This window comes from Haemaphysalis longicornis, unplaced genomic scaffold (assembly GCF_048455015.1).
Source record: "Haemaphysalis longicornis isolate Haplotype H1 unplaced genomic scaffold, Haemaphysalis longicornis Haplotype H1 scaffold_2, whole genome shotgun sequence".
Taxonomy (NCBI): Eukaryota; Metazoa; Arthropoda; class Arachnida; order Ixodida; family Ixodidae; genus Haemaphysalis; species Haemaphysalis longicornis.
Genome location: NW_027526295.1, coordinates 235,692,435 through 235,716,194, shown reverse-complemented (window position 1 = coordinate 235,716,194; position 23,760 = coordinate 235,692,435). Strand labels below are relative to the sequence as shown.

At 47.0% G+C, this 23,760-nt stretch overlaps 1 protein-coding gene across 1 annotated transcript in view; it reads right to left on the bottom strand.

The window, feature by feature from the left end:
* Nucleotides 1-241: 241 nt before the first annotated feature.
* Nucleotides 242-23,760, bottom strand: part of Arp8 (Actin-related protein 8) — a 37,263-nt gene continuing 13,744 nt past the window's right edge. Inside the window, exons 5-13 of the mRNA XM_077699754.1 lie at nucleotides 23,511-23,684; nucleotides 22,659-22,769; nucleotides 21,538-21,653; nucleotides 20,196-20,349; nucleotides 19,968-20,042; nucleotides 14,848-14,994; nucleotides 10,444-10,666; nucleotides 6,862-7,019; nucleotides 242-746 (exon numbers count right to left, since the gene is read on the bottom strand). Coding sequence (XP_077555880.1) covers nucleotides 603-746; nucleotides 6,862-7,019; nucleotides 10,444-10,666; nucleotides 14,848-14,994; nucleotides 19,968-20,042; nucleotides 20,196-20,349; nucleotides 21,538-21,653; nucleotides 22,659-22,769; nucleotides 23,511-23,684 — 1,302 coding nt within the window. The 3' untranslated portion in view covers nucleotides 242-602. The remainder of the gene's footprint in view (nucleotides 747-6,861; nucleotides 7,020-10,443; nucleotides 10,667-14,847; nucleotides 14,995-19,967; nucleotides 20,043-20,195; nucleotides 20,350-21,537; nucleotides 21,654-22,658; nucleotides 22,770-23,510; nucleotides 23,685-23,760) is intronic.

Genomic DNA, 23,760 nt, shown 5'->3' with positions numbered 1-23,760 from the left:
AATTGTTGTGTGGGAAAATGCATGAAGCAGCAGTACCTGTTTTCATATCTTTGCATTTTCTGTGTTAATAGGCAACTACTGCTGCTGCAAGTGGTAAATTCGTATTCATGACGCTCTAGTCTACTGATACAGGCCAAATTGCTTTCGACATTTAATGTCCTCTTAACAGGGAAAACAATAAAATAGTTCTATACGTCCCATTAGCTTCCCTCTTGACAGAGGCAATACACACTACAAGAAGCACGTCCGAGTCCATTTTAATCACACAAAACCAACAGGCAAAGGCAGGTAAAGAAACTTGTTGATCCCGCCCTTCAGTTCCCCAAGACTGACAATCCCTGCACTGTACACCCCACTTGCTGTTTGTTTTTGTGATGAAAGCACTGCACTTCATGAGATGACATTGAGGGCGGACTCATCAGTGTGGCACATCCCAATACTGGTGACACCTTTATGGCACAAGCTTCTGAAGTCACTCCTTGCAGGGAGGCTGCATAATATCCTTCGACGATGGACCTTCAGGTATTGGCAGTGCCCTCAGATGCAATCTGTGGCCATGCTTTTCACTGGCCACCTCACGTTTATGCGCAGCAATGGAGGAGCTACCAATTAAATGGCGCCCTCTCTCGAAGCAGGCGGACACCGTAACGCTGCCACTCAGCCTGACGAATCCACAGCTCTTGGGCCGAGTCCAGACAGCTCATGATAGATGCGCCTTTCCACGTTGTGATCCTTGGATCCATGTCCTGGAATAAATATATACAATGGAAATGAAGCTTTCTGCTTGAGCAAAACCCCTCAGCAGTAACGTGTGCAAGATACAATTTATTTATGAAAGAACAAAATGAAATAGATAAAATTGCTTTAGCTGAATTAGGATTCTGTCTTGTACTGTTTTGTACTGGTTTAAACTATGGCTGGGCTGAAAAAATATATAAATAGGAGAGAAAAAGAAGACAGCTATAATTTTCAGAGTCCTTTTTGGTACTTTTAACGTTAACTTTTTTCCCCTTAGATTGCATTTATGTGATATAAAAATTAGTATGATCTTTAGGATCATGTAGATGCTTTTTAATGGGACTAAACAGATGAACAAGCATGATGCATTGCATTAAGTTCTCTCTATTAAACTTGAGACCATACTCATAGACCGACCTTATTATGGTCTTCTGCAACCGTTGTTATAAAAACAATGGTGAAGTGTATTTTACAGGGGTGTGGGATTACCGAAATACAGTCGAACACGGATATATCGAACACGGGTATATCGAATTATTGTTTATATCGAACTCATGAATTATCCCCTTGAAAATTCTGTGTAAAAGTATAGGAATTCGTACGTTTATATCGAACGGTATTTTTCCCGACATTGGGTATATCGAACGCCGCGCGAGCTGGAAGGTGCTCTTCGGCGGTCGCTGCACCCCCGATTTCCGCGGTCGCTTAGTGCCTTCGGGGAAACCCGACATGGACAGAAGCCGGGGCCTCGGAGCGTCACGCTTACTTTCTCATGGATGACTGCTCGGCCAACCAAACCACCTGCGAGCTCGACAACATCGAGCTCAAGTTTCTGCCTCCGAACACAACAGCCAGGCTGCAGCCGCTCGACCGCTCGACTAAGTCGTTCAAGGTTGGGTACAGGAGGCGACTCCTCGATAGGCTTTGATGAACCTCCGCGTGGGCACCGAGCTTAAAGTTGACCAGCTGGGGGCCATACACATGATGACGGGTGCCTGGAACAGCGTAAATCAGAGCGTGGCCAACTGCTTCCAGAAGGCAGGCTTCGGGACGGCTGAATTTTTGGAAGCTTGCGAAGACGGCGACGACGACGAAGAGGGCATGGACGACACGTTTCGCGAGTTGTCGTCCCTTTTCCCGGCTGCTGTTCCAGCCGGAGTGTCTGCCGGCAACTTCGTGAACGCTGACAGGAATGTTTAGGCTGTTCCGAGCGCCGGTGACGAGGATATCGTAGCTGCGGTTGCAGGAACCCAGGCTGATAGCTCGAGTGACGAAGATCATCTGGACGAGGGATGTGGCTACACGATCGTACTGCACCGGTGAACTGGCGGCTGCGTTCAGCTTCATTCGACGTAGTTGCAGCGACATGGAAGGAACTGGGCTGTCGGACCTGGATATCCTCGAGAAGATCGAGACCAGCGTCTTTAATTACATATACAGGACGAAGAAGCAGGCCAAGATCAGCAATTTCTTTTCACGCAAATAAAGCATCCTGTTACGTCGTTAGTGCGGACTTAGTTGTCATTCTTGAATGCGCCGATCGGTAAGGGGTCGTCCACCACAGGTGAGGTCTCAGATCCCATATTTGTATATCGAATTTTTCATATATCGAACTATTTCGCGAACCCCTTGGAGTTCGATATATCCGTGTTCGACTGTAGTAGCTTTTGAATCAAATATCGAAGTGAATTAGAAAACAAAGCCGAATATCGAATAGAATATCGAATATCAATTTATTTTACAGGCCTCTATTTTGTGCACGTTTCTGTGCAAAAACAGAAGATACTTCACACGCTCAGGAGTCATGACGTTCCTTTTACAACCCGAACAACACACTCTTTAGCTCTCATTTGCAGCAGTCCAGTCACCAAACCACTATGAGGCGGTTCCGGAGCGGGCTCGATACGCATTAAAGAACAACTTGCACTATACCGTATTTACTCGCGTAATGAACCCACTCGTGTAATGAACCCTCCCCCCACTTGTCTTCTTGAGAATTTACTTTTTTGTCCCTTTGAATAAAATACGCAGTTAGAATATGTTTTTATCTCAGCATGGTTGCTGATCCCTTAGACCATCACAGTATTTTGATATCACGCTACAGTACGCGCAGAAATGCTAAAAACGCATTGCAACAAAAAGAAATCTCAACAGTAGCCAGAGATATGAGCGCAAATGCCGAGGCTTACAATTTAAAAATTGCGCGCTTGCAGAGCGCCACCTGCTGAACGCAAAACAAACCTTCTTACGCTGTAAAAACATTTCTCTGTGCGAACAAAGCACGAAACGTACTCCGCACCCCTTCCTTGCTCTTTGTTGCTATGGCTGGTTCTGTCGGCGTGCAAACAAAGCACTAAACGTACTCCGCACTCTTTTGCTCTTGAAGTTCCGTGACTTCGCCATTACGCTCGTGGTTTTGTTGTTCAGCTGTGTTCCGACCTTTTTTCGTGCTCCTAGTGCGTGCCATACGATGGCCCAGTATGTGAGCTACACAGCCGGATTTAAACTGAAGGTGGTGGACCATGCGTTGATGCACATGGAAACCGCGCGGCTCAGCGGCATTTCGTGTACGCTACAGGCGAAAACGAGGTTTTTGGGCGGGGAACAGAGATCGCCGTGTGTTTCGTGGGTCCAAAGAAGAGAAGTTTCCCGGTGTCGGGAAAGAAGTTTTGGAGTGCCTTGATGGCACGCAAGACGGTGCGCTGTGGGCCGGCAACGAATGTGAGGCGGCAAGCGACTTTAGTAAGGAGGACAGCTCCATGGCGAGTAGGGACCCACTAGCATGTTGCGAATAAAAAAGAAATTTGATTACGTGTTTTTACGAAAATGGCAAGGCTCTGACAGTGCTTCTCTTAGCAACTTTATTGTATGAAATTTCAACCTTTAAAGCTGTTGCAATTTTTTTCCCGCATAATGAACCCTCCCCCCAAATTCATGCCGAATTTTTGGGAAAAAAGTGGGTTCATTACGCGAGTAAATACGCAGTTGCTGTACTGTTACCATAGGCAGCAACAAGTCAGAACCCCATAACTCTGAAACGAGCACTCTGCAGAGATGAGCTATAAGATGCCAAAACACAGCAATCACAGACCACAATAGGGCACTTCATAGAAAGCACATGGCCATGGTGAAACGTGAACGATATGTTTCAGAAGCAGAGCTCGCAATACAGTTGCCATGCATCATGCTGCGCTACACTGTGTAAGGGCAGCTTGCTACACTGCGACGATCAGGGAACACAATGATGCAATCCTTCGGAAGTCCGTGGTGAACATCGAGGATAAGTGACGGGCAGATGGCTTGCACTGACCACTCATCGGTTCAACAAAGGGTTAGTAAAAAATTATCGTGCCAATTTGTCTCCTGCGGACTAGAACGCAAACAAACAAAAAAAGATGCAATAAGCATACACCAACTGTATGCAAAACAATCACAGCCTCTTTTGTTTTTAAATTAATGAAAACGTCAAAAACACAACAAAAGTGGTGGCAACTGCTTTGGCAGAAGGGGCCCTAACGTGTGAAATTCCGGTCAAAGAATTTAAAATGGCAGCCAGAGCTGGCGGCATGAAGGAAAGATTTTATTGACGCAAACTCAAACTGCGCAATCAAATTTACGAACGCTACAAGGCATGCTCATCGAAAGCACGATTTGGATGAAACTCGCCAAGTAGACGAAACATAAGCAGACGGTGCAGCAGCAGTGCGTTAGCATGCACTGACGTCCCTCACCTTTGTAGAGCCGGGCACATCAAAAAAAACCTACTCAACTATTTGAAAAATCAAATAGTAGATATTCCTTTCGCGAACTGAACTATTCACAGAAGTACTACTTGATTTGTATTCAAATATTCGAATATTCGCACACCCCTGGTATGAATACAAAAAGCAACAATGTATTCAAAGTGAAACTTACTGTGGCTTCACAGCATTAACCAATCCCAGATAGACATTTGGTGGGCTGGTTTTGAGCCCCATGAACCCCCTACAAAATGAGGCCACACTCACACAGACTATACAATACCCCAGCAGAAGCCTGTGAGAAACATTCCACAGAATGCTCGAAGTTTCCGAAGCAGGTCTTTTAAAGAGACACCAAAGTGAGTGTAAACACTGTCTAAACCCCTTGCCAGATTAACACCTAGAATGCACAGGCAATGCTCTGAGCTTTCTCAGCCAATTTAGATGCATTTTTATGAGAGAAGTGCATTTGAAGGCGCCATTCCCCTAGCACCGTTATTGTACATATATGAAACTTTATGCCCGTGCTGCATACTCCTATCTTAAATACTAAAATTTTACACTGACATGGCCAGATGCAACAGCAGTTGTGAAGTGCGCCCTGCAGTGCATCGGATCATTCGCGGTGAGATGTTTGAGTGGCGCTTCCTGGCTTCAGACATCAGCTTTTACAGACTCATGCCACTGTCGTCTGCTACACTCCGCTTGTGAGGGGCAGCAGTGCCGCTGCTAGAAATCACCCGCTTTCACGCTTTGGTGCACTAAAAAGTGTATTTCCAGTAATTCAGTTATTTTGCCAGCTTCTGACACCTCTGAATAATTTCAAGCTGTATCCTGCGCGCGTTTGCAACACACAAGGAGAGAGAGAACAACTTTCTTCAGAGTGTCAGTCGGAAGATCATGTGTAACTCATCCTTTCTAGAGTATTTGCGAGGTTCAGTTCTGACAGCTCCTTGATAAGTATTCAAAATGCATAGGCTTCCCCAAAGTATTTTCCAGATGCTCTCATGAAGGCTCAACCATCTATACTACGCACCAAGCAGTGGGCCCCTACATGTGCATTGCGCAGCAAGAAATAAAACGGCTGTCTTCTATTTCTTTCGTTGTTGTTGACTTGTATCAGATGGATGTTTTTTTTTTTTTCTGTGCCCAACGCATTAATGTTTCTGCATCATCAAAAACGTCTTATTAGGGGGTTTTGGTACGTTTGGGAGGCTCCCATAATTGGGGAGGATGTTTTTTTCAGGCTGTATGGCATTACACTCCCTTACTATACTATACTCGCTAACGAATGCAATAGATAGTATACGTGCCGGTTTCCAGTATAATAAGAATGAAAACTGATGAATATGTCCAAGCAGCTCTTTATTGTTGTCGATCCGTTCAGGTGTAAAGAATAAATCCTAGCCTAATCAGGATGATGTTCCATGAATTTAGGAAACTTACTCTTGCCCTCTTGTCCTGGACTGAGGACCCTGCCCACTAATCAGCTCGATTTTACTGTTAAATAAAGTTTTATCCTCCCGTTCTTGAGCGCAGTTTTACTATATAACCCATATCTGAATACTGGGAAGAAATGGATGTGGGAAATGTACTATATATATATCCCTCCAGGTCTGAACAAACGTAGTGTTGCTTTATTTTTACCGTACGCGTGACTGGCATGCGTGCATGTACATATCCCCGCGTGCGTGCGTGCGTGTGATATGGCGGAAACATGTTATGGCGGCGCACCTGATGAAAACCAACTAGCTATAGCTCCTCTTTGTTTCGTCTTGCTTTTCGCTGTTGTCGGTTATTAGCAGCTGGCTGTCCTACTTGTTCGGAAGAATGCTGAATACATAAACTGAGGCCTAGCTCCGACTCATCGCGCTTGGCACAGGACCACCTTCGCAAAGAATTGAGCGACGCTGGCAATGTTTCTTCCGGAGCGGTATTTTACTTTAAACTGAAACCGTACTTTAAATCACGCCTTGAGCGATTTTAAGCTGTTTTTTATGATAAAAAGTTGTGCACATGCAAAATCTGGCACGGACAAGTATCAAAAGTCAACCGAGTACAAAGAAATAGCAGGGAGAGCGAGCCCAAGTGAAGCAGAGGACAAATGCGGGAATCCCTAAGCCGATGTGACGGAGATGCGCTACGCAGCACCGCCTGTGGTCGCGAACATTGCCAATTACTTGTCAACAAAACCATGATCTTTTTACGAGAATGAGGTTTGCTCTGTGATTGATGTGGCTCTGTTTAGAGCCTCAGTTTTCTTTGCAGCAGTAACAAGCAGTGACCAAATGGGACGGTGCATTCAGACACGTCCACTCGGACGGAGCTGGGCAAGAGAGAAGAGTAGGAAGAGGAGGAGGAGGAGGAGGAGCTTGTCCCTTGCCCTGGGCCTGGTGATGATCTCCATCTGCTCGGCCCGGTACATGATGGGTATCTGGACGGACAGCCGGTTCTGCAGCCACGTGTGGATGCCCGGGAACATACAGCCACCTCCCACCACCAGCACGCAGCTGAACATCTTGCGCTTCAGCTCTTCCCCGTCTGGTGGGGTGGCAGGGGCAGAGGCAAGGGGTTGCGTGCATCACACACAATGGGCACGTAGGTAGCTTCGTAGCAGAGAGCTTCTAGACACTGGCATTCCCACATGGCTGCCAGTAGAACTGCATTAGCAGGGCCGAGAAAGTGAGTAAAGCATGACCCAATATGTGACATAAGCGAAAGCATGTATGAAAACGTAATGTAATGTAACATAATTTAAAATGTGTAACACAAATGAAGCCTCTCACATAAATCTGCACATTTACCCTGCTGATATGCTTTGTGTTTCTTAACTTGCAGTGCAGATAAACAGGTGAATCAAAGAATCCCAGAGCTGGAAACAGAATTGGAAACAAGGCATAACACAGCAGCATAAAGTTTTTTCCAGCATTTTCTTGTTTATCAAGGCTTCCTTGTTCTACAAACTTAAATATGTGCCAGTGGAACTAAATCAATCAGACAGACTTGTGCACAACAACTGTATTACATCAATACTCTGGTTCACAGGAAATGATCAACTTCATGGATGTTTACTGACAAGATTTGGCACGAAGCCACCTTGGAATGAGCAGAGCAGGGAAAAAGCATGCGGTATGCATGAAACTTCACTTCATAATATTCTGGTCCAATTTAGTGACCGATTTGCCTAAAGATGCACATGCCATGTTCATTTCTGTGATGACCGGTGCACTCTAACTTAACTTTGTGTTGTGGGTATAACAAGCAGTCATATACAAATATATATACAGTCTACGCTCGTTACAGCGGATCCGGCAACAATGGACTTTCAGTTACAACAGACCATTTCTGTTGGTTTGTCTGGTCCCCATGCATTTTAAATGGAGTCCACTCCGCTCATAACAGACCCGGTTAGAGCAGACTATCGCCTACAGCAGACTAAATTTTAGGCGAAAATTGTTTCAACTGAATGTTTATAGCGCACTTCCGCAATGGCGGCACCCCATGTTCTTTTTCTTTGTTTATTTTTGCAAGAAAACTGTTATGTCTGGCAACATTGCTGGCAGCCGGGTCATTGGCACAGCCAAGCCAACCCAGTGCCAGTGGCTTTTTTTTTGTGCGACCAGCAGCATCAGCGGCAGGGTAGCTGATTTCACTGTCGGATAAATTAAGTGTAATTAACGCTGTTGTACATGGGGAAAAACAGGCCGTCATCGCCAGAAGTACAGGGCTGTCTAAGCAGACAGTCCGCTCTACCGTCAAAAACAAGGCCGCTGCCGATAAACGCGACTCCGGTGAGATTGAAAACAGGGCTATCGAATACTCGAAGCAGTGCACTCGGAGGCGAGTCTGCCCTCGTCATTTTTTTTATGTAATAAAAGCTAGAGTTCAGTGAAGTTCGGCTTTTATTATTCCCACGCATGCATCATTCCCATTCCGTTCGATGAAAAAGGTAAGAAATGCGTCAAGTAGGGGGGGGGGGGGGGGGTTGTTCCCCATCCATTGTGTGCAATCTGCCGGTAACCGTGCACAGTCCAACAGGTCTAACTTTCGATTTTACAGCTGACCGCCATCAGATTATTTCATTACAGCTGTTTCAATGACCAGACTAAAATCGCTAAAAATGTGGAAGCTGCCTTGAGGGAACGTCAGGCAGCAATCCGGTTTGTTTGACGAACGGTTTCGGGAAAACCCGCCTCGTCATGAAGGGATTTAAAAGAGCCTAGCTAATACTGATGGCCACGACTGATGTTTTATAGCTGGTTAATAATTGCACCTAGTTATATTCTGGCTTCATTTGCTCAGCTTATCATGCGTCTTTACAGGCTTCACCGCATGCGCTAGGCCTTTTCCAAGTGCCAGGGCTAAGCTTTGGAAACTGTGTTTACGCGATTCTTCGCCCTCGCGGGAACACTGTGCAGAGGTGCTGCAGGTGTGTAGAAAGAACAAAGTGTATGTACTATGCATATGCAATATCGGTCAAAGTACCCACTTTAGGGCTCATACCCCCCCCCCCTACCATCGGATACTGCATACTTCGGCTATAGCGGACATTTTTTTCCGGATTCAGAGGGTCCGTTGTAACGGGCGTAGACTGTAGCGTTTCAAGGCAGGGCCCAGAGGTACTGCAACCATTCAACAAGGCAGCTGTTATGAGAGTTGCCAGAAATGTATCTCAACTGTGATCCAAGATGTGATCCCATTAAAGCCTTTCTTCACAGTCCACAAAACACACCAGAAGACAACACCTAAAATAACAAAATAAAATTATTTGAACTTATTCCACTCTCATCAAATCACCATAAAAGGCTCATTTATGATCTCAACAAAAAAGAAATGTCTAGCAATTTTTAGACAAAAAGCAAACTCCTGTCCAGACAATCTCTAAAAATGTGCAAGGACCCCCCCCCCCTGTTTTCATTCCGGTGAAGCCGCTTTACTCGGCAACACTCCGGAGTTCATTTTTGCCAGCCACCCTTTCAAAACTGTTATTTGCCGGTGTGTTTCACGTCTAATCACGCGCACATAAGCGGTTGCCGGTTTATGCGTGCATGTGCGGAGGAAGGAGGGGCGGGCACGCGAAGCTATAGGTTGCATCCCCTCACTGACGACATGTTTGTTGTGCTGGCGGGAGGCTCACACGTCGATGTCAAAAAGCCGAATGTGACCTGTCTGGTGTCTTCACTGGTTGAATGGATTGGGTTGTGTGTGACACAGGCAGTAAGATGCCTTCGACGCGGGAGGGAAACAGACAGCCCCATGCTTGTTCGCTAGAATAAAGCTAGAGACTTCCAAGTTTCATTCAGCTAAATGGCTAGCAAGTGTGCTCAATCAAAAATTACAAACAAACGTGGTTTGTTTCGTGCACTCTGTCGACTGTGTCCAGCTTTGCAGGTCATCCACCTTCACAGAATGGAAGGGCACCAATTTTTTGCAGTCTGTCTGTTGCAAGAAAGCAAAAGTGTTTCCTCGACATCACTGATTTGTCTAAGCTCATCACCAGAATCTTAATGCATGCATGTGAGTTTGCGTTCATTCTTTGAAATGAGAAGGTGATGTGATGTGGTAATGTGGTGTTATTACAAGTCAATCAACGTAGCAGTTAATCCTAACGTTTGTAGCACTTGAAGGAATCTGCAATCTGAAGGAACGAGCAATAGAAAGAGGGATTATAGGGGTGAATCCTAGGAAGAAGAAGATTCCTAGGGATAGAAAACAAACGGCCATATCAGAGAACACAGTCAGGTGAAAGACATCATAGCACCAGCACTTGGGATGGGCATGTATTGTGAACTGACAACCGGTAGGCCATCAAAGCAGCAGAGTGGCTATTCAGAGATGGTACTAGAAGTAAAGGAAGACCATTATTTAGGTGGAGGGATGAAATAAGAAAATTCGGAGGCTATGATGGTGCTGGTGATGATGACACATACACATCCGAGCAGAAGAACAGCATTCAACTACTCACCACACCGGTCAACACACTGCACGATGGCCTGGTCAATGCCAAGCAGCTGGTCACAGGGCAGCTCCCGCTCATTATCCCGGGGAGCGGTGGCTAGGGTGACGGCCTCTGGAGCCACCACCTCGTCCTCGTCCAGGGCGCCCTGCCCTCCCAGCTGGCTGTCCTCCATCTGGGAGGTGGCGTCTGACGCCTGGGAGCCCTCAGCCACGTCCCGCGCTGCTCTCCTCTGCAAACACACAGGCAGGACACTTCCACTGCACAATGGGGAGAGGCCAGAAATGAGAAACTCGGACAAGGTGAGAGAGAGAGAGAGAGAATGTAAACAAGTAGTGGTTTCAGTTGAATAAACCATCACCTGTTTCACTTGATTGGATGTTTCACTTGGGGTAATTGGAGATTAATGGGAGAGGCCTTTGCCCTGCAGTGGGCGTAGATAGGCTGGTGATGATGATGTTTCACTTGAAATGTGAATGCAATTCAAAACCATTAACCGTATTTCGTTTTCCACCTATTTCTTTGATTTTATCCAACAGTGAACTCGAGCGGCGGAGGACGGGAGCAGTTGGAAGGCAATGGGAGAGGCCTTTGCCCTGCAGTGGGCCTGAGTAGTCTGTTGATGATGATGAAGATCATTATAGCAATCACACAAAATAGGCAGTACATAGCTGAAACCTAAAATAAAGAAGAATGGTGTAAAAAACAAAGAAAGTAGTCTCTGATGGCCTGTTACCTAGTGCCCTACGGCTAAGAAATTATTACGTAAAGCAGTCACAAACCAGTGTCACTGGCCAACATTGGCGACATTTCACCTTGGGAACTAGGGGGGGAACAGCTGCAGTCCTGCGTTACGGTCCTCGTGCACAAGTCCTGTTCAAGTGTTGCGAAAGCTGACACTGTGGCTACTCTAACCAAAGCATGCGGTCGCAGTTTATTACTTGGTCCCTAAAGTTAAGCTTCCTTTAGGTGATCATACCAGTCGCTACACAACTTCAGCATGCATAGAAGGAACAGGCACCTTCAGCTTTTGCAAGCAGGATGAGGTGGCAAAGGGGGAAGATAGCTTGTATGGATGGGGAACAAAGCTGACTGCTCCTGCTTGGCAAGGGCTCCCAGGTCTCTTTCAGGACTAAACGCCGATGTCGAAGGGGTGAGCTTCTTGCTAAGCAAAAGTAGCAAGCTTGTGCTCCACATGATCAAGTTGAATGCCACAGGGCCCATTATCTTTATGAAAAGCTGTCCCACTGTTCAGGAGAGTACCAAGACCGGATTTTTGGCTATAGTGCAATACGCAAGGTCCATTTGCTTTTAAAGGGGCCCTGAAAGGCATTTTGAGCACACTAAATGAACTAGCGCAATCGCTAGATTGGGTCGCCAACGTCACCTGTGCCAAGTATTACTCTTTTACGCGCAGCGGAAAGCTCACACTTTTGTTGCAAAGTTTGTCGCTTTTTTCTCACCCTTTCCTTCGTGTTTTTGGACGCCGCCATCTTCACATGTCTACATCATCGATTCCCAGATGTTCGTCATGAGCTAGACATCCTGCTATTGGGCGGCTTTTTCACGCACTTCCGGCAAAGAGATGAGTCGTCTGCTCAGCGTCGGCTGGCCGGCTGATCTGCCAGCGGAGTGCCGGAGTGCTTTGACATTTTACGACAAACGAAACAAGTGTAAACAAACGCTTAACATGCAACACGGCCATAACACGACGTGGATTTTATCTTACGTGAGTACGTACCATAAAGAAAGTCCCGTGGCACTTCTTTGGTGCAATCGCAGAGAACGCCCTGAGCCGAATGCCAGGGTTTGACGCGTACATTTTATTCAACTTCAAAACAATCCAGAGATGCGTTTCGAACGAACGCAACGTCACAACATGCGTTGCAAGTCTGAACCGCGATTGACAGACGATGAGTTGCCTCCTCCTGCCCGTCGTAAATACGGCACTCACCTCACACCCGGTTTGCGGGGACGAGCAGCAAGTCACAACTCTGGCGCGCAAGCGAGAAGGCTTTTAGCAAGGCACACTGCACATACCCCATGCGAGGTTGAGTGGTACGTCGTTCGAGAAAGATAATCCAGACCATGGGAAGCACTATCCACCCGCAGAAGTACAATGTCGCATTTCATCGCGAAACGAACGCGTCCACAACACACAGGAGGCGATGCACACACACACACACAGCTTCGGTCGCTGCATTGGCTTAGCTGCAAGCTTCGTTCGGACAATCAGCGATGCTACGACGATACAGAGCTGCGTGAGGACGACGTGCTAACCACTTCACGTATTTAAAAACACAGGGGCAAAGAACTAGGTTCATCGGAAGCAAAAAATCTTTCCTCCATTATAGTGCCTGAAATATACTGGCTAGTGTGCCGAGGGCGGGCTCTACGCACTCCAGGGGGGCGCCGGGAGCGATGTACGCGGCCGTCTGCCGCTTGGGGCGCTGCCGTGCGGGAGTGTGCGCGTTCATCCGGCCCGAGCAGATCGCGCGGTTACCTCCGAGCTGCGTAGCAGACGGCAGCGGCAGAACTTTCCATTCCCGCTTGCGACGAAAGCGAGCGAAAGCGACGGGAATTCTGTCGCGCAACCAAAATTTGTCCCGACCATTCGACAAAAACGATCGTCGCGCGACAAAGCGACGGAATTCCTGCCGCTCTCACTCGCTTTCGTCGCAAGTGCGAACGGGCCTTTATGCGCAATCTCCGCCCCACATAAAACAAGCTCTTGCTTGTCGCCTGAGCATACGGTTGATATCTGACTACGTTACACTGTGCTTGCCAGTGTATTTAAACGATGTCACTAGGTTTGAAACGTACGCGCTCGGTGTGCAGCTTTGTAAACGCAAGCGGTTTCACATACGCACGCTATTTTGCTGCTAATAGAGTTTTAGTACAGCGTTTGTGGCCTTTGCATACGCTAAACGCTAAATTTTTGCGTCCCGCTACGTGACACCGCGATGGGAGTTTTAGTAGAGCGTCTCATCAGTTTTGCGTAGCGACACACTAATGCATACGGCGCCATCTGTCAAATGTTTTCCGAAATGTCTCGCCGGCTGATCTGCTAGCGGAGTGCCGGAGTGTTTGGACATTTTACGACTATCCAAACAAGTGCAAACAAACGCTTTCCCGTCAGTGTTGAATGCAACACATGGGTGCAGAACACGGGTTCTCGCTGATCGAGTGCAGCGTTGGTTTGCTCTTCGCCTTCACGTTCATCGCCGCTGATAAAGCGATCCGATCCGGCGCGTTTTGTGCACGGGTTCTGTGTCGGTTGAAAATGTCTTTTTTCACATGCCGCCGGTAGTAGGAATTACAACCACCGCAAAATAACACCCGGCACCAGCGGGGCCACACCTGAGACCGCGCTTTTTGGATAAACAGTGCGCGGTGCACCAAAGGGAACGAGCGCACGATTCTCCCCACGCGGCTGCGAGTTCGCCGCCGATACCAACTGCAGCCCTGCAGCTACGTACATCGCGAAAGGGCAAGGCCAGGCCGCACACATGCGGCCAGGTCATTCGTTCGCTTTTCCAGCCTGTGTCCATGGTGTCTACAGAGATGAAAAAGCCGAAAGAGCTGGCCCGTAGCAGACGGCAGTCTGTGGGAGCGCAATAGCGGAAGTACGTCACCGCTGAGGAGCGGAGCATCATGGGAGGGGAGGCCAACAGCGAAGAAACAGTTGAAAGGAGGAGGAAATACGGCGCGACGATAATTCGCGGTTTTTGATTTACGATTTCTCAGCTAATACTCATCGCTTTAACAAAATTCTTGCAGGAGGAGATTGTTAATACATTGCTTTATTTGGTTACATGTACATCCATGCATCGGCGGAAGGCATTTCAGGACCCCTTTAATGGGGATCAACGACCATTTGATACAGATTTTGTACCTGGCACGTAAAAGAAATTTTGAATCACTGGCTTACACAGTTTAGAGGTTGGGGCGGGCAAGATGAGGGCAGTGACTTTGTTCTATCGCTGCTGATAATAATTTCTCTGTCAAAAGAGATGCAACAAGATGAAACGGCTTTATGACTGCTCTGACTTTGGTCAGCCAATTTACAGTGCCCCTAAAGAAAAACTAAAATGAAGAAAGAAAACAGTGGGACGGTTATGCAGAGTATGCATACCGCATCCCAATATTTTTTATTTCATTTTTTGTTTTCTTTATTTACTTTTCGTTTCCCTATTATGCTCTTTCTTTTCCTCTGATGTTCCTCCTACCCTTCTTTCTTTGAGTCAGCCCCTCCCCCCCTCCCCAAAAGAAAATCCCGCACAGACCCCTGTTTAGCATGTGAAAATCCTTCTCTACTTCGACCTGTCTTCCACAGCAACCAACAACAAGACAATGGGAGCAGTAGGTCAGCCCTGCTTAACCACCCTGCTTCAAAGACAGTAGATACGGCACCTGTGTCTGCAGGAGAAAGTGCTCATCCAGGGGATCGTTGGGGTCCCCGGGGTTTCTCGGGTGTCCCCTGGACTGCTTGGGTCCCGTCACGCCCAGCATGTCTGGCCGGAACAGTGCCAGTGGAGCCACCAGGCACTCGTCACCAACCTGGTGGCAGGAATCAGTTTTTCAGACTACAAAGGAGCAATTAAGAGCAAGGTGGGCTGCAGATGTGAGGACAAAAGGCAAAATGCGGACACAGCAAAACTGAGACAGAAAAACTGACCCTTCGTTTGCTTGTGGGATTTCTCGCCACAGCGGCCACTTTTCAGATGCAAAAAAAAAAAAGAAAAACCACCCTTGTGTCGAGATTTCAGCCCATGTTTATGAGCCCCAGGTTGTCAAAGGCCCGCCTCATAGTTCAGGTGTAGCTTTGACGTGCAAAACCCTATAATTTTAAAATTTCATTAAGAGTGAAGCTCTTTAGCTAATCCTAATTTTTTATGTCTGCAGTTAAAAATACCAAAAAATTGCCGAGCACGCGTACATAAGTGGGGATCTCGCGGCGACCGCCGGGCAGTTCACAAAACTAAGAAGAGCGCCAGTGAGCATGCGCACGTGAGCTCGTGACTTGCGGCGACCGCAGAACAGTTAAAACCCCGGCGCACATTTGTCATGCCAAACATACCCACTTCAGAGATTGGCCAACGCCGCGTGTATAAACATTGCCTAACGCGTGAGCGAAAAATGGCCAAACAGCCACTCTCTTGTTGCCTCTCCTACCCTTTCCCGCTCTGTAGCCTTCCTGCGTGCTTTCATGACCGCCAGCCAGCGCTGCTTCTAGCAAAATAATTGACAGTTTGTGTAGCGTTCCCCAGGCAACGCTCCTACAACTTCTTGTTTTTCACCATGGCTATCGTATTGGTCTGCTGCTGATAAAACCGCCGGCGCCACGGCGCACGCAAAACCACTTGTGCTGTTGCAGGCTGATGCCGGCTTTGCGCGCTTACCTACTTGGATCACGGGCCCCGACATTTTCTGAGTGGTGAATTCCCCCCTCTGACCCCTCTGCATTTCGGCCTTGTTTTGTCCTCGCTGTTCGCACTCCTCATAGGTATGTTAATGTGTAAAAACAAAAGAAAAGTGACATGTTTGCTTGCAGACTCTCTTTCTTTTTCGTCTTGTTTTTCGCCGGTGTATAACACGCCCAGAAAAATATTTTTAGCTACGCCACTGCTCCTGTTCCTTATTAAAAGTGCTACAGTCGAGTCCACTTATAACAATACCAGTTTTAACAATATATCGGATATAACAATGGACAGCCGCGGCACCGTCAGCTTTTCATTGTATTCTATGGCAAAATAAACCGCTTATAACAATGCTGTCATGATGCAATATCGGTTATAACAATTAAATGTGGGCACTGGAACCAACCCTGAATGAAACAAAAATGCAAAAACGCTGCGACAATGCCACCCCAACCCCGCCTATTACGCAAAAGGGCATGAGAGCATACGCGCGGCGGCCAGGCGATAGCGCACTTGGCCTCGCACGCGGCGAGTGCGCGCCGAAGAGGCTCGCATGCCACCGCTGCTTTCGCCTGCCGCGGCGACGCGGAGGAGGGGGAGGAGGACCGGATGGGCGCCTCTACGGGCAGTGGGGCAGTCCATTCTGATGACGAGGACGATGTGACGACGAGGAGGAACCGGAACCCATGCAGGTTGTGTCGCAACAGGAAGCGTTGCAAATGATCGACTCCCTGCGCGATTTTGTGTTTGCTAAAAACCTTCCGCTCGGCCACGCGCAGCAGTTGGACGCTTTGCAAAAAGATGTCAATAAGATGGCCAGTAAGCAGTCGAAGCTGACTGCTTACGGTTTTCTACCTGCTAAAAAGTGAAAAGTTTCAGCAACTTCCCCCTCATTAAGTGCTCTTGTTTATCATGTTCCCCTCATTAAATGCTCTTGTTTGTCACGTTTTCTTTGTTATTTTCGGCATAACCCGATTATAACAATATTCGGTTATAACAATGATATTTTCATGGCACCTCAATATTGTTATAAGTGAACTCGACTGTATTACTACTACTACCCGTACCGCAGAAGAAAACCACTTTATCGCAAAGCAAACAGTGTCAAGCTGCAAAAATATGAAGCCGTTCAAGAAAGCAGAGAGCTCTGTCAGTCATCTTTCGAAAAGCGCAACAGGTATGAAGAGAGGAACACGTTGGGCGAGATCACCAGTGGCCCCAGAACAAACGCCCCGTCGTGACTAAAAGGGAAACGAAACTGCTCTTGAAACTCAACAGGCAAGCTGACAGACACGCATCGTAAAAGTGGGAGCAGCGTTCGCGACTCGCGAGCAGTGACTTAAGGCGGGACGTCCACCAGCATGTAGCCACACAGCGGAGGGATGGCTGAACGGTAAGCGTCCCTATCGTTCCCATTGGAAAGCGGGCGACGTGTCAGGCAGTGTTTATACAGGCGGCGTTGGATTGGCCAAGATTGGCCAAAAGAAAAACTACAGCGTAATTGTGGTAACACATTTACTATCGCAATCACACTGCTCGCGTCACTTGATGACTCCGCTCATGACATAGGACTGTGCGTTCGTCATTCGCATGCGTCTTAGAAGTGCACCGGCTCAGACGCAGGGATGGGTCACCCACGGGTCGTTCACATGCCCAATGAGGAGGCCGCTCACTTCAAGGCTCATCACGCTGGGGATCGAGAACGCAAATGTGTCCAGAGAGCCAACATGGACCACGTGGCCCTAGAGAATGCTGCCAAGAGACGCCGGTGGGCGTAATACACCAAATCCGTTCCCCGCAGCCGGGCGAAGGTGCGTGAGCGATACCGGCAATGTCCAGCGGCTGCCACTCGTCAGATGCGGGAACGTCCATCGGTAACAAGAGCCGATGCTCGGTTCTATTGTGAGTGCTGAAACGTGCTAACGCACACACAACGTTTAATGACCAATGATTTTAACTTACAAAAATGAAGGAAGCTAACACTTATACCAACAAAGATGAAGCAAATGTCAGTGCAGCAACGAACAAGCAAACCGGCTACAAACGAACAAGCAAACCGACTACAATCGTGGACTTAAACCGTCCCGATGGTCATAAAAGTTGCTTACAGATTCGCTATCTAGCATCCTTCATTTTTTTGCTTGTGGTAACAAATGAAAGAAGCACAGGTGATAGTCCTGCTTAAATATCAAGCACACGAGGGTGTTGTGAATGGAGCTTGTGGTTAATTTATTGAAAAAGCATCCCACAACTAATCCCTCCCAGAGAAGCGTTCAGAGGAGCCCAGTAGTTGCTTACACCCCTGCTGCATAGGTACTTTCACCAAACTGCATTGCACTTACTTTTTGCCGCAATAAAATGTGGTTGTACTGTTGAATTGATTGATTATTATGAGGTTTAATGCGCCGATGCTACACAGGCAATGAGGCACACCGTAGTGGAGGGCTTTGAATTTATTTTGACCACCTGGGGATCTTTAACGTGCACCAAAATCTCGAACACACGGGTGGTTTCGCTTTTCGCCTCCATCAGAAAAGCGGCCGCCTCAGCCGGGAATCAAACCCGTGTCCTTGGGCTCGGCTGCACAATGCCTTAGCCACTGAGCCACCGCAGCAAGTACGTATTGTTGAATTGACTCTTCTCTGTCACATATCCGTGTGTATGTAAAGAAATTTCGATGTTTAATGTGCTAACCCTACCCCTGGGCTACGAGGCACACAGTTATGGAGGACTTCTGAATAAATTTGACCACCAGAGGACCTGCAACATGTGCTGAAATCTCGAAACATGGGAGTTGTCGCTTTTCGCCTCCAACAAAAAAGCAGCTGCACAGCTAGATTTAAGCTCTACTTTTCTCAGGTTCACTTGAAATTCCACTCCTATTTACTCGTTTCTTTGCTTATAAAAGGGTTGAAATGCTCATATCGTGGATCTCATGCCGTCACTAGAATACGCACCAAGGTCACATGAAAGGTGCACTTCACAAAGCAGCTGTAAACTTTAAATTGAAAGCTTCAACACCAGCTATAACAATATCTGCTTGTGTATACAAGCAGTCTAGAATGATTTTTTACTTTTACAGTTTCACTTTTTTTTCTGCAGGTGACCTATTATCTCTCCTATCCCTTACTTTATAATGTTTGTCTTCCATTTGATATTGCTGCGTACTTTAACGTTTAAGGGCTCATTAAACGAAAGAATTACGTTCCAAAATTTTCAATTTTTTAATGATGTGATATGCTTCAGTAACGTGTTCAAGACAGAAAAATATTTGCGAAAATATTTTACGGCAGATAATAAAGTTTTATTGGTCATTCTTCACTCCATATAATACGCTATGCCTGGGACATTTCAGGTGTATTCACAAAGAAACTTCTGCAACTCCAGAAAAAGGTTGGGTTTGAATCACCGTGCAGGAAATGCGCTTATACCCGATAGATGACTTGAAGCTAGTAGGTGAGGCTACCATCCATGTGGTAGCGTTCAGAGCATGGCACTGCTCAGAGAGCCTTCTCGGGGTCTATCTTGCACCATTCATGAGAGCTAGCCATCGTAGGGTATCATCGCTGGTGTCTTCCCCTTGAGAGTCACTGTCCGTAAAAACATCATCACTATCTTCTTTACTTGAAGAATCAAACCCAACACTGACATCCTCATCCCTCTCGCTTTCACCATCTGAAGACAGATTTCCCGCACCAGAACACCGCACAGATGAGGCCATGTTTGTAAAACGCACAGGAAGCAAGCCCCACATTCCGCCATCAAGTGTGCAAACTCTCATTGAATACAAGCGCCAATGGCAGAACCAGTGCTGCCATCTATGTTTTAAAAAGAAAAGCACCATTTGACGAGCTCCACTCGTCAAAAGCCTCTTGTAGCATTGCGGAAGACCCATGACAACCACAGCTCGGCATACGCAAAACAATGACAACTGCTCATGACGAGCTCAGGTCGTCATAAGCCCTTAAGGGGTTAAGTGATGCAGTAAAAGCCAGTATATGAGTTTTTTGCCGCTTTTATAAGCAAGGCAGTTACTTGAGAGAAATGGGCGTTTCAAGTAAACCCCAGAAAAGTAGTAACATTCTCCCCTTCACATAAACAAAATAGGCAAACCTTTATTTTGTATTCCAGGAGCGGTTTGCCTGGCTGCTTCACTTGAAAGGACCGTTCCTGCGCTCCGCAGATGTCCTAGAAGAACAAAGATGCCCCCAAACAGTGGTTGCTTAGACAATTTAATCACAATTTCGACCGAGTTCTGAGCGTTCCAAGTGCTAATCTACGAGGGAAAACCTGTGAGATCAATCTTAATTTCAGGAACACAGAGGCAGCAAGTTCACTAACCAGATTAACGTGGCACATGTTTTCCTTCAGCTCCTGCAGAAGCAGCGCATCGGTGACTTTCGACGGGTCGCACTCCTTGTAGGGAAAGCCGGACTTCCGTAGCAAGTAGTGGAACAAGTGCGTGATGTCCGCTCCGCCATATTCCATTGTCAGCCTCTCGTTTTGCAAAAAGAAACAAATAGAAAACCAATAAAAACACCTCCGAGATAAAAAGGGTATTTGTATAACCTACTATGAATGCAGTGTTTAAATTATTTTAATTAAAGGGGCCATGAAGACAAAATGCAAGTTTGGTTCATTCAACAGATTTACTCGTTAGAATAACGCTGACACTACTTCTAATGCAAGCTTCACCCAAATAAGCTGTATAATGAGGAAAACAGAGAATGGGAATGTGACACCCTAGTTATACTTTTCTACACTGAAGTCATGACGTATTATGGACAGGTGGTTGTGATTGGCTGAGGCCAGCAAAATCGAGCATCAATTAAACAGGAATTATAAGTTTGCAGAATGAGCTATTTGCACTTTAGCTAGTGCAAGTTAGTGCACATTCTTTTTCTAGCAGTAAGAACGGTGGTGTAAACAATGAAAGTTACGAACAAGCACATAAACGCAGAAGCACCATCAGCTGCATTGGCCGGTCTGACACGACACTGGCCACTTGGCATAAGCGACATTGCCCCTTACATGGCCCTGTTTGTCAAGCATACCAAAAATTTCACAAACAATTACTATCAACCGCAACAAAAGTAAGCCGGCTACAAATCCGACCAGAAACAGAGCAAGTTTGGACAGTGGTTCGGAGTGGTATCGTCGCACCATCTATGAGAGCAGACACCAAACAAGGCAACCAACAAGGACATTTCACGGTTTGCAGCAGCCTTAGTTCGTTTCATGGACCTTTCCTGAATACGTCACCACTGACATCACGAAACACACGATTTAGCGGAAGAATTAAAATTCTGGCTTAAAATGTTCAATTTCTCAGTAAACAGAGCATTGTTTGGTGCCAGACAGGCACTGCGGCACTATAAAACACCAGATCTTTCGAATAAAACAATCGTGTATTCTGTCATCGTGGCCCCTTTAATAATGTAAGAAGTGACCACAGTGCACACAGAAAAAATCAAAACAATGACCCAAAAAACGTTTTACCAAATACCACAGTAAAGACTTGCAAATGTGCTTGTACTCTGCCCTATAGCACAATGAATGCTCATTCACTGCTAGGCAGCTTGCTCACCTTGCTCTTCAAGCATCAAAGATACCGAAATGGTGCACACTTGGTGTCACAATGCTGAGACACAATCGAGACTCAAACAAGGTTGCCCCTCCTTACCTGCTTGTGCGAACAGAGATGCCATCTTCTACACAAGACACACTTGTCTTCTGGTCCCCGACATCCACGACACAAGCATAGCACAGACCCGCACCGAATGTTGCACAAACAGATTCCTGCAGACAAGGAACAAAAAAGGGGGGACGGCACTTACAGTGAACTGAGCGAGGAGCATCAGCTACAAGGAAAGCGAAAGGAAGGAGGCCCTACAGGCACATGCACAGGGCCTTCAAGTTCCTGAAGCTAAGACAGTTTCTTTGCTTTAAGATCCCCCACAGAAAAGCTCTTAGGAAATAATTAAGTGCTAAGGTACAGATTAAGAAAAAGAAGAGAAGAGAAGAACAATCGAGAGAGTGAGAGAATTTTCATTCTTCGACCGTGCACTGATGCCACATTATTGTTAACCACCCTACCACACTTCAATTCTCTACTGCAGGGGGGCTCGGCAAGTAAAAATGTATTGCATGGTGTGGCAATGTTTGCTTGAACACGAGTATGCTTTCTTGCAGCATTTGCTTTAAAAAATTTGAAAACTTTCTGTCGGGCACAGTGAAAGAGCGGCAAGTAATGTATGCTACTAGGAACACACTTGTAACAGCTGTTCTTCGAGGCACAAGTTATGTAGCTTCCGAGACTTTGGCTCTAAAGCCATTAACTAAAATGTTTCGTTATTTGCTTTAGTTATCCATCAGGGAACAATAAAAGATGCTAGCACCTTCTCAATACAACTGCCAATGTTGTTCAGTTGGTTCCACCCCCACGCACCATTCCATGTTTTCTAAAAGCTTGGGTCGTGGTAGCAGGGACATCCTATGTGGTAGTGCATACTTTGCAAGCTGCTCCGTTCTCACCTTTTCTCCCTTCTTGCAGCTTCTAATTCAGCCACTGAAAATGCCCTTCCTAGCGTGGAGCAAGTTTTCTCAATACTGCTTAATTAAGCCCCTTCGTTTGCCAGGATTGGAAGTGTTCAACACCCCCTTGTCAACACCACCTCAAGACCTTGCTTCCAGTTTTTGCAATGCACCTAAGTGCACAATAGCAAATTTTTCCCAGAAAAATAGACACAACACACTCTAGGCTGAGAACAGCCTCCTGGCAGAAGCATGACAACTCCAGCTCACCAGGGCGACAAAGCAGCCACCGAATCCCAGCTTGCACAGCAGGAGCTGGACCATTTCTCGGACGTGGTCCCTCGCATGCACGTCCGGGATGACCAGCACAGCCCTGTAGTGCTGCATGAACCACACATACATCCTGCATCATTCCTCATACTAAAAAAAACTAAGCCCTCAATGTTACAAAGAGCTTTTGTGTTCTTGCCCCAGATAAGTTAAGGAATATAGTATAAAGAATGTGCACAGCTCAGTGGTCCAAGCACTACAGGCACTGAAACAGAGAACCAATAGTGAAGATGTGACTGGTTTGCCATACAAAAGAATTTTTCAATAATCACACTTCTTTATAACGAGAGTTTTGAGAGCTGCCCTTGAGATGCTTTTTATTGCGATGACATTACATCTTATTAGGGTGATACATATATAGCTTCAAATCAAACAGAAACGAAAAGCAACCACAACAAAAGCCAGAACAAGCTGTTGAGTATCCACTCTTGAAATTCCCTATTGAACTGATGAATTTTTGCGCCCCCCCCCCCCCTCTCAGAGCAACAGATTTTATCGTGCTCATGTGCAGCCTACCGCAGACAATTCCTTTGCAGTGAACTGGGTCATTTTTCATAACAGCAGGCCCTTTCCAGCCTCCCTCGCACTATGCACCCTCCTTGCAACCCCAGTTACTGCCTTGGTTAAGTGTTGGCTCCAGATAGAACAAGTGGGAAAGAGGGCCCCAATGCCAATTTCAGCCCTCCACAGACAGTGCTGTATTTCCTCGTTCTCGGCTCTCCTCTCCTGCTTTCCTCCTCGTGCTTCCCCTGTAGTGCCTTCCCACTCGCCCTGAGGTCCCCCTGAGGTTACCTTGAGGTCCTTGAGCGGGATCTCGAGGTACTGCTGGATGGCGCTTCCCCAGATGGCCTCCAGGTGGGACAGCACGGCCATGAGCGAGCCCCCCGGTCCCCCGTGCACGTTCAGCCGGCCCCTCCTCACTGGCCAGTGCACGTGGTACGCCTCCTGCGGGCTCAGGTACAGCACCTGCGGACGGGGGGAACACTGCAGAATAAGGCGGACAAACAAAAACAGGCCCCGCACTGCGAGGCTCAAGGTCAAG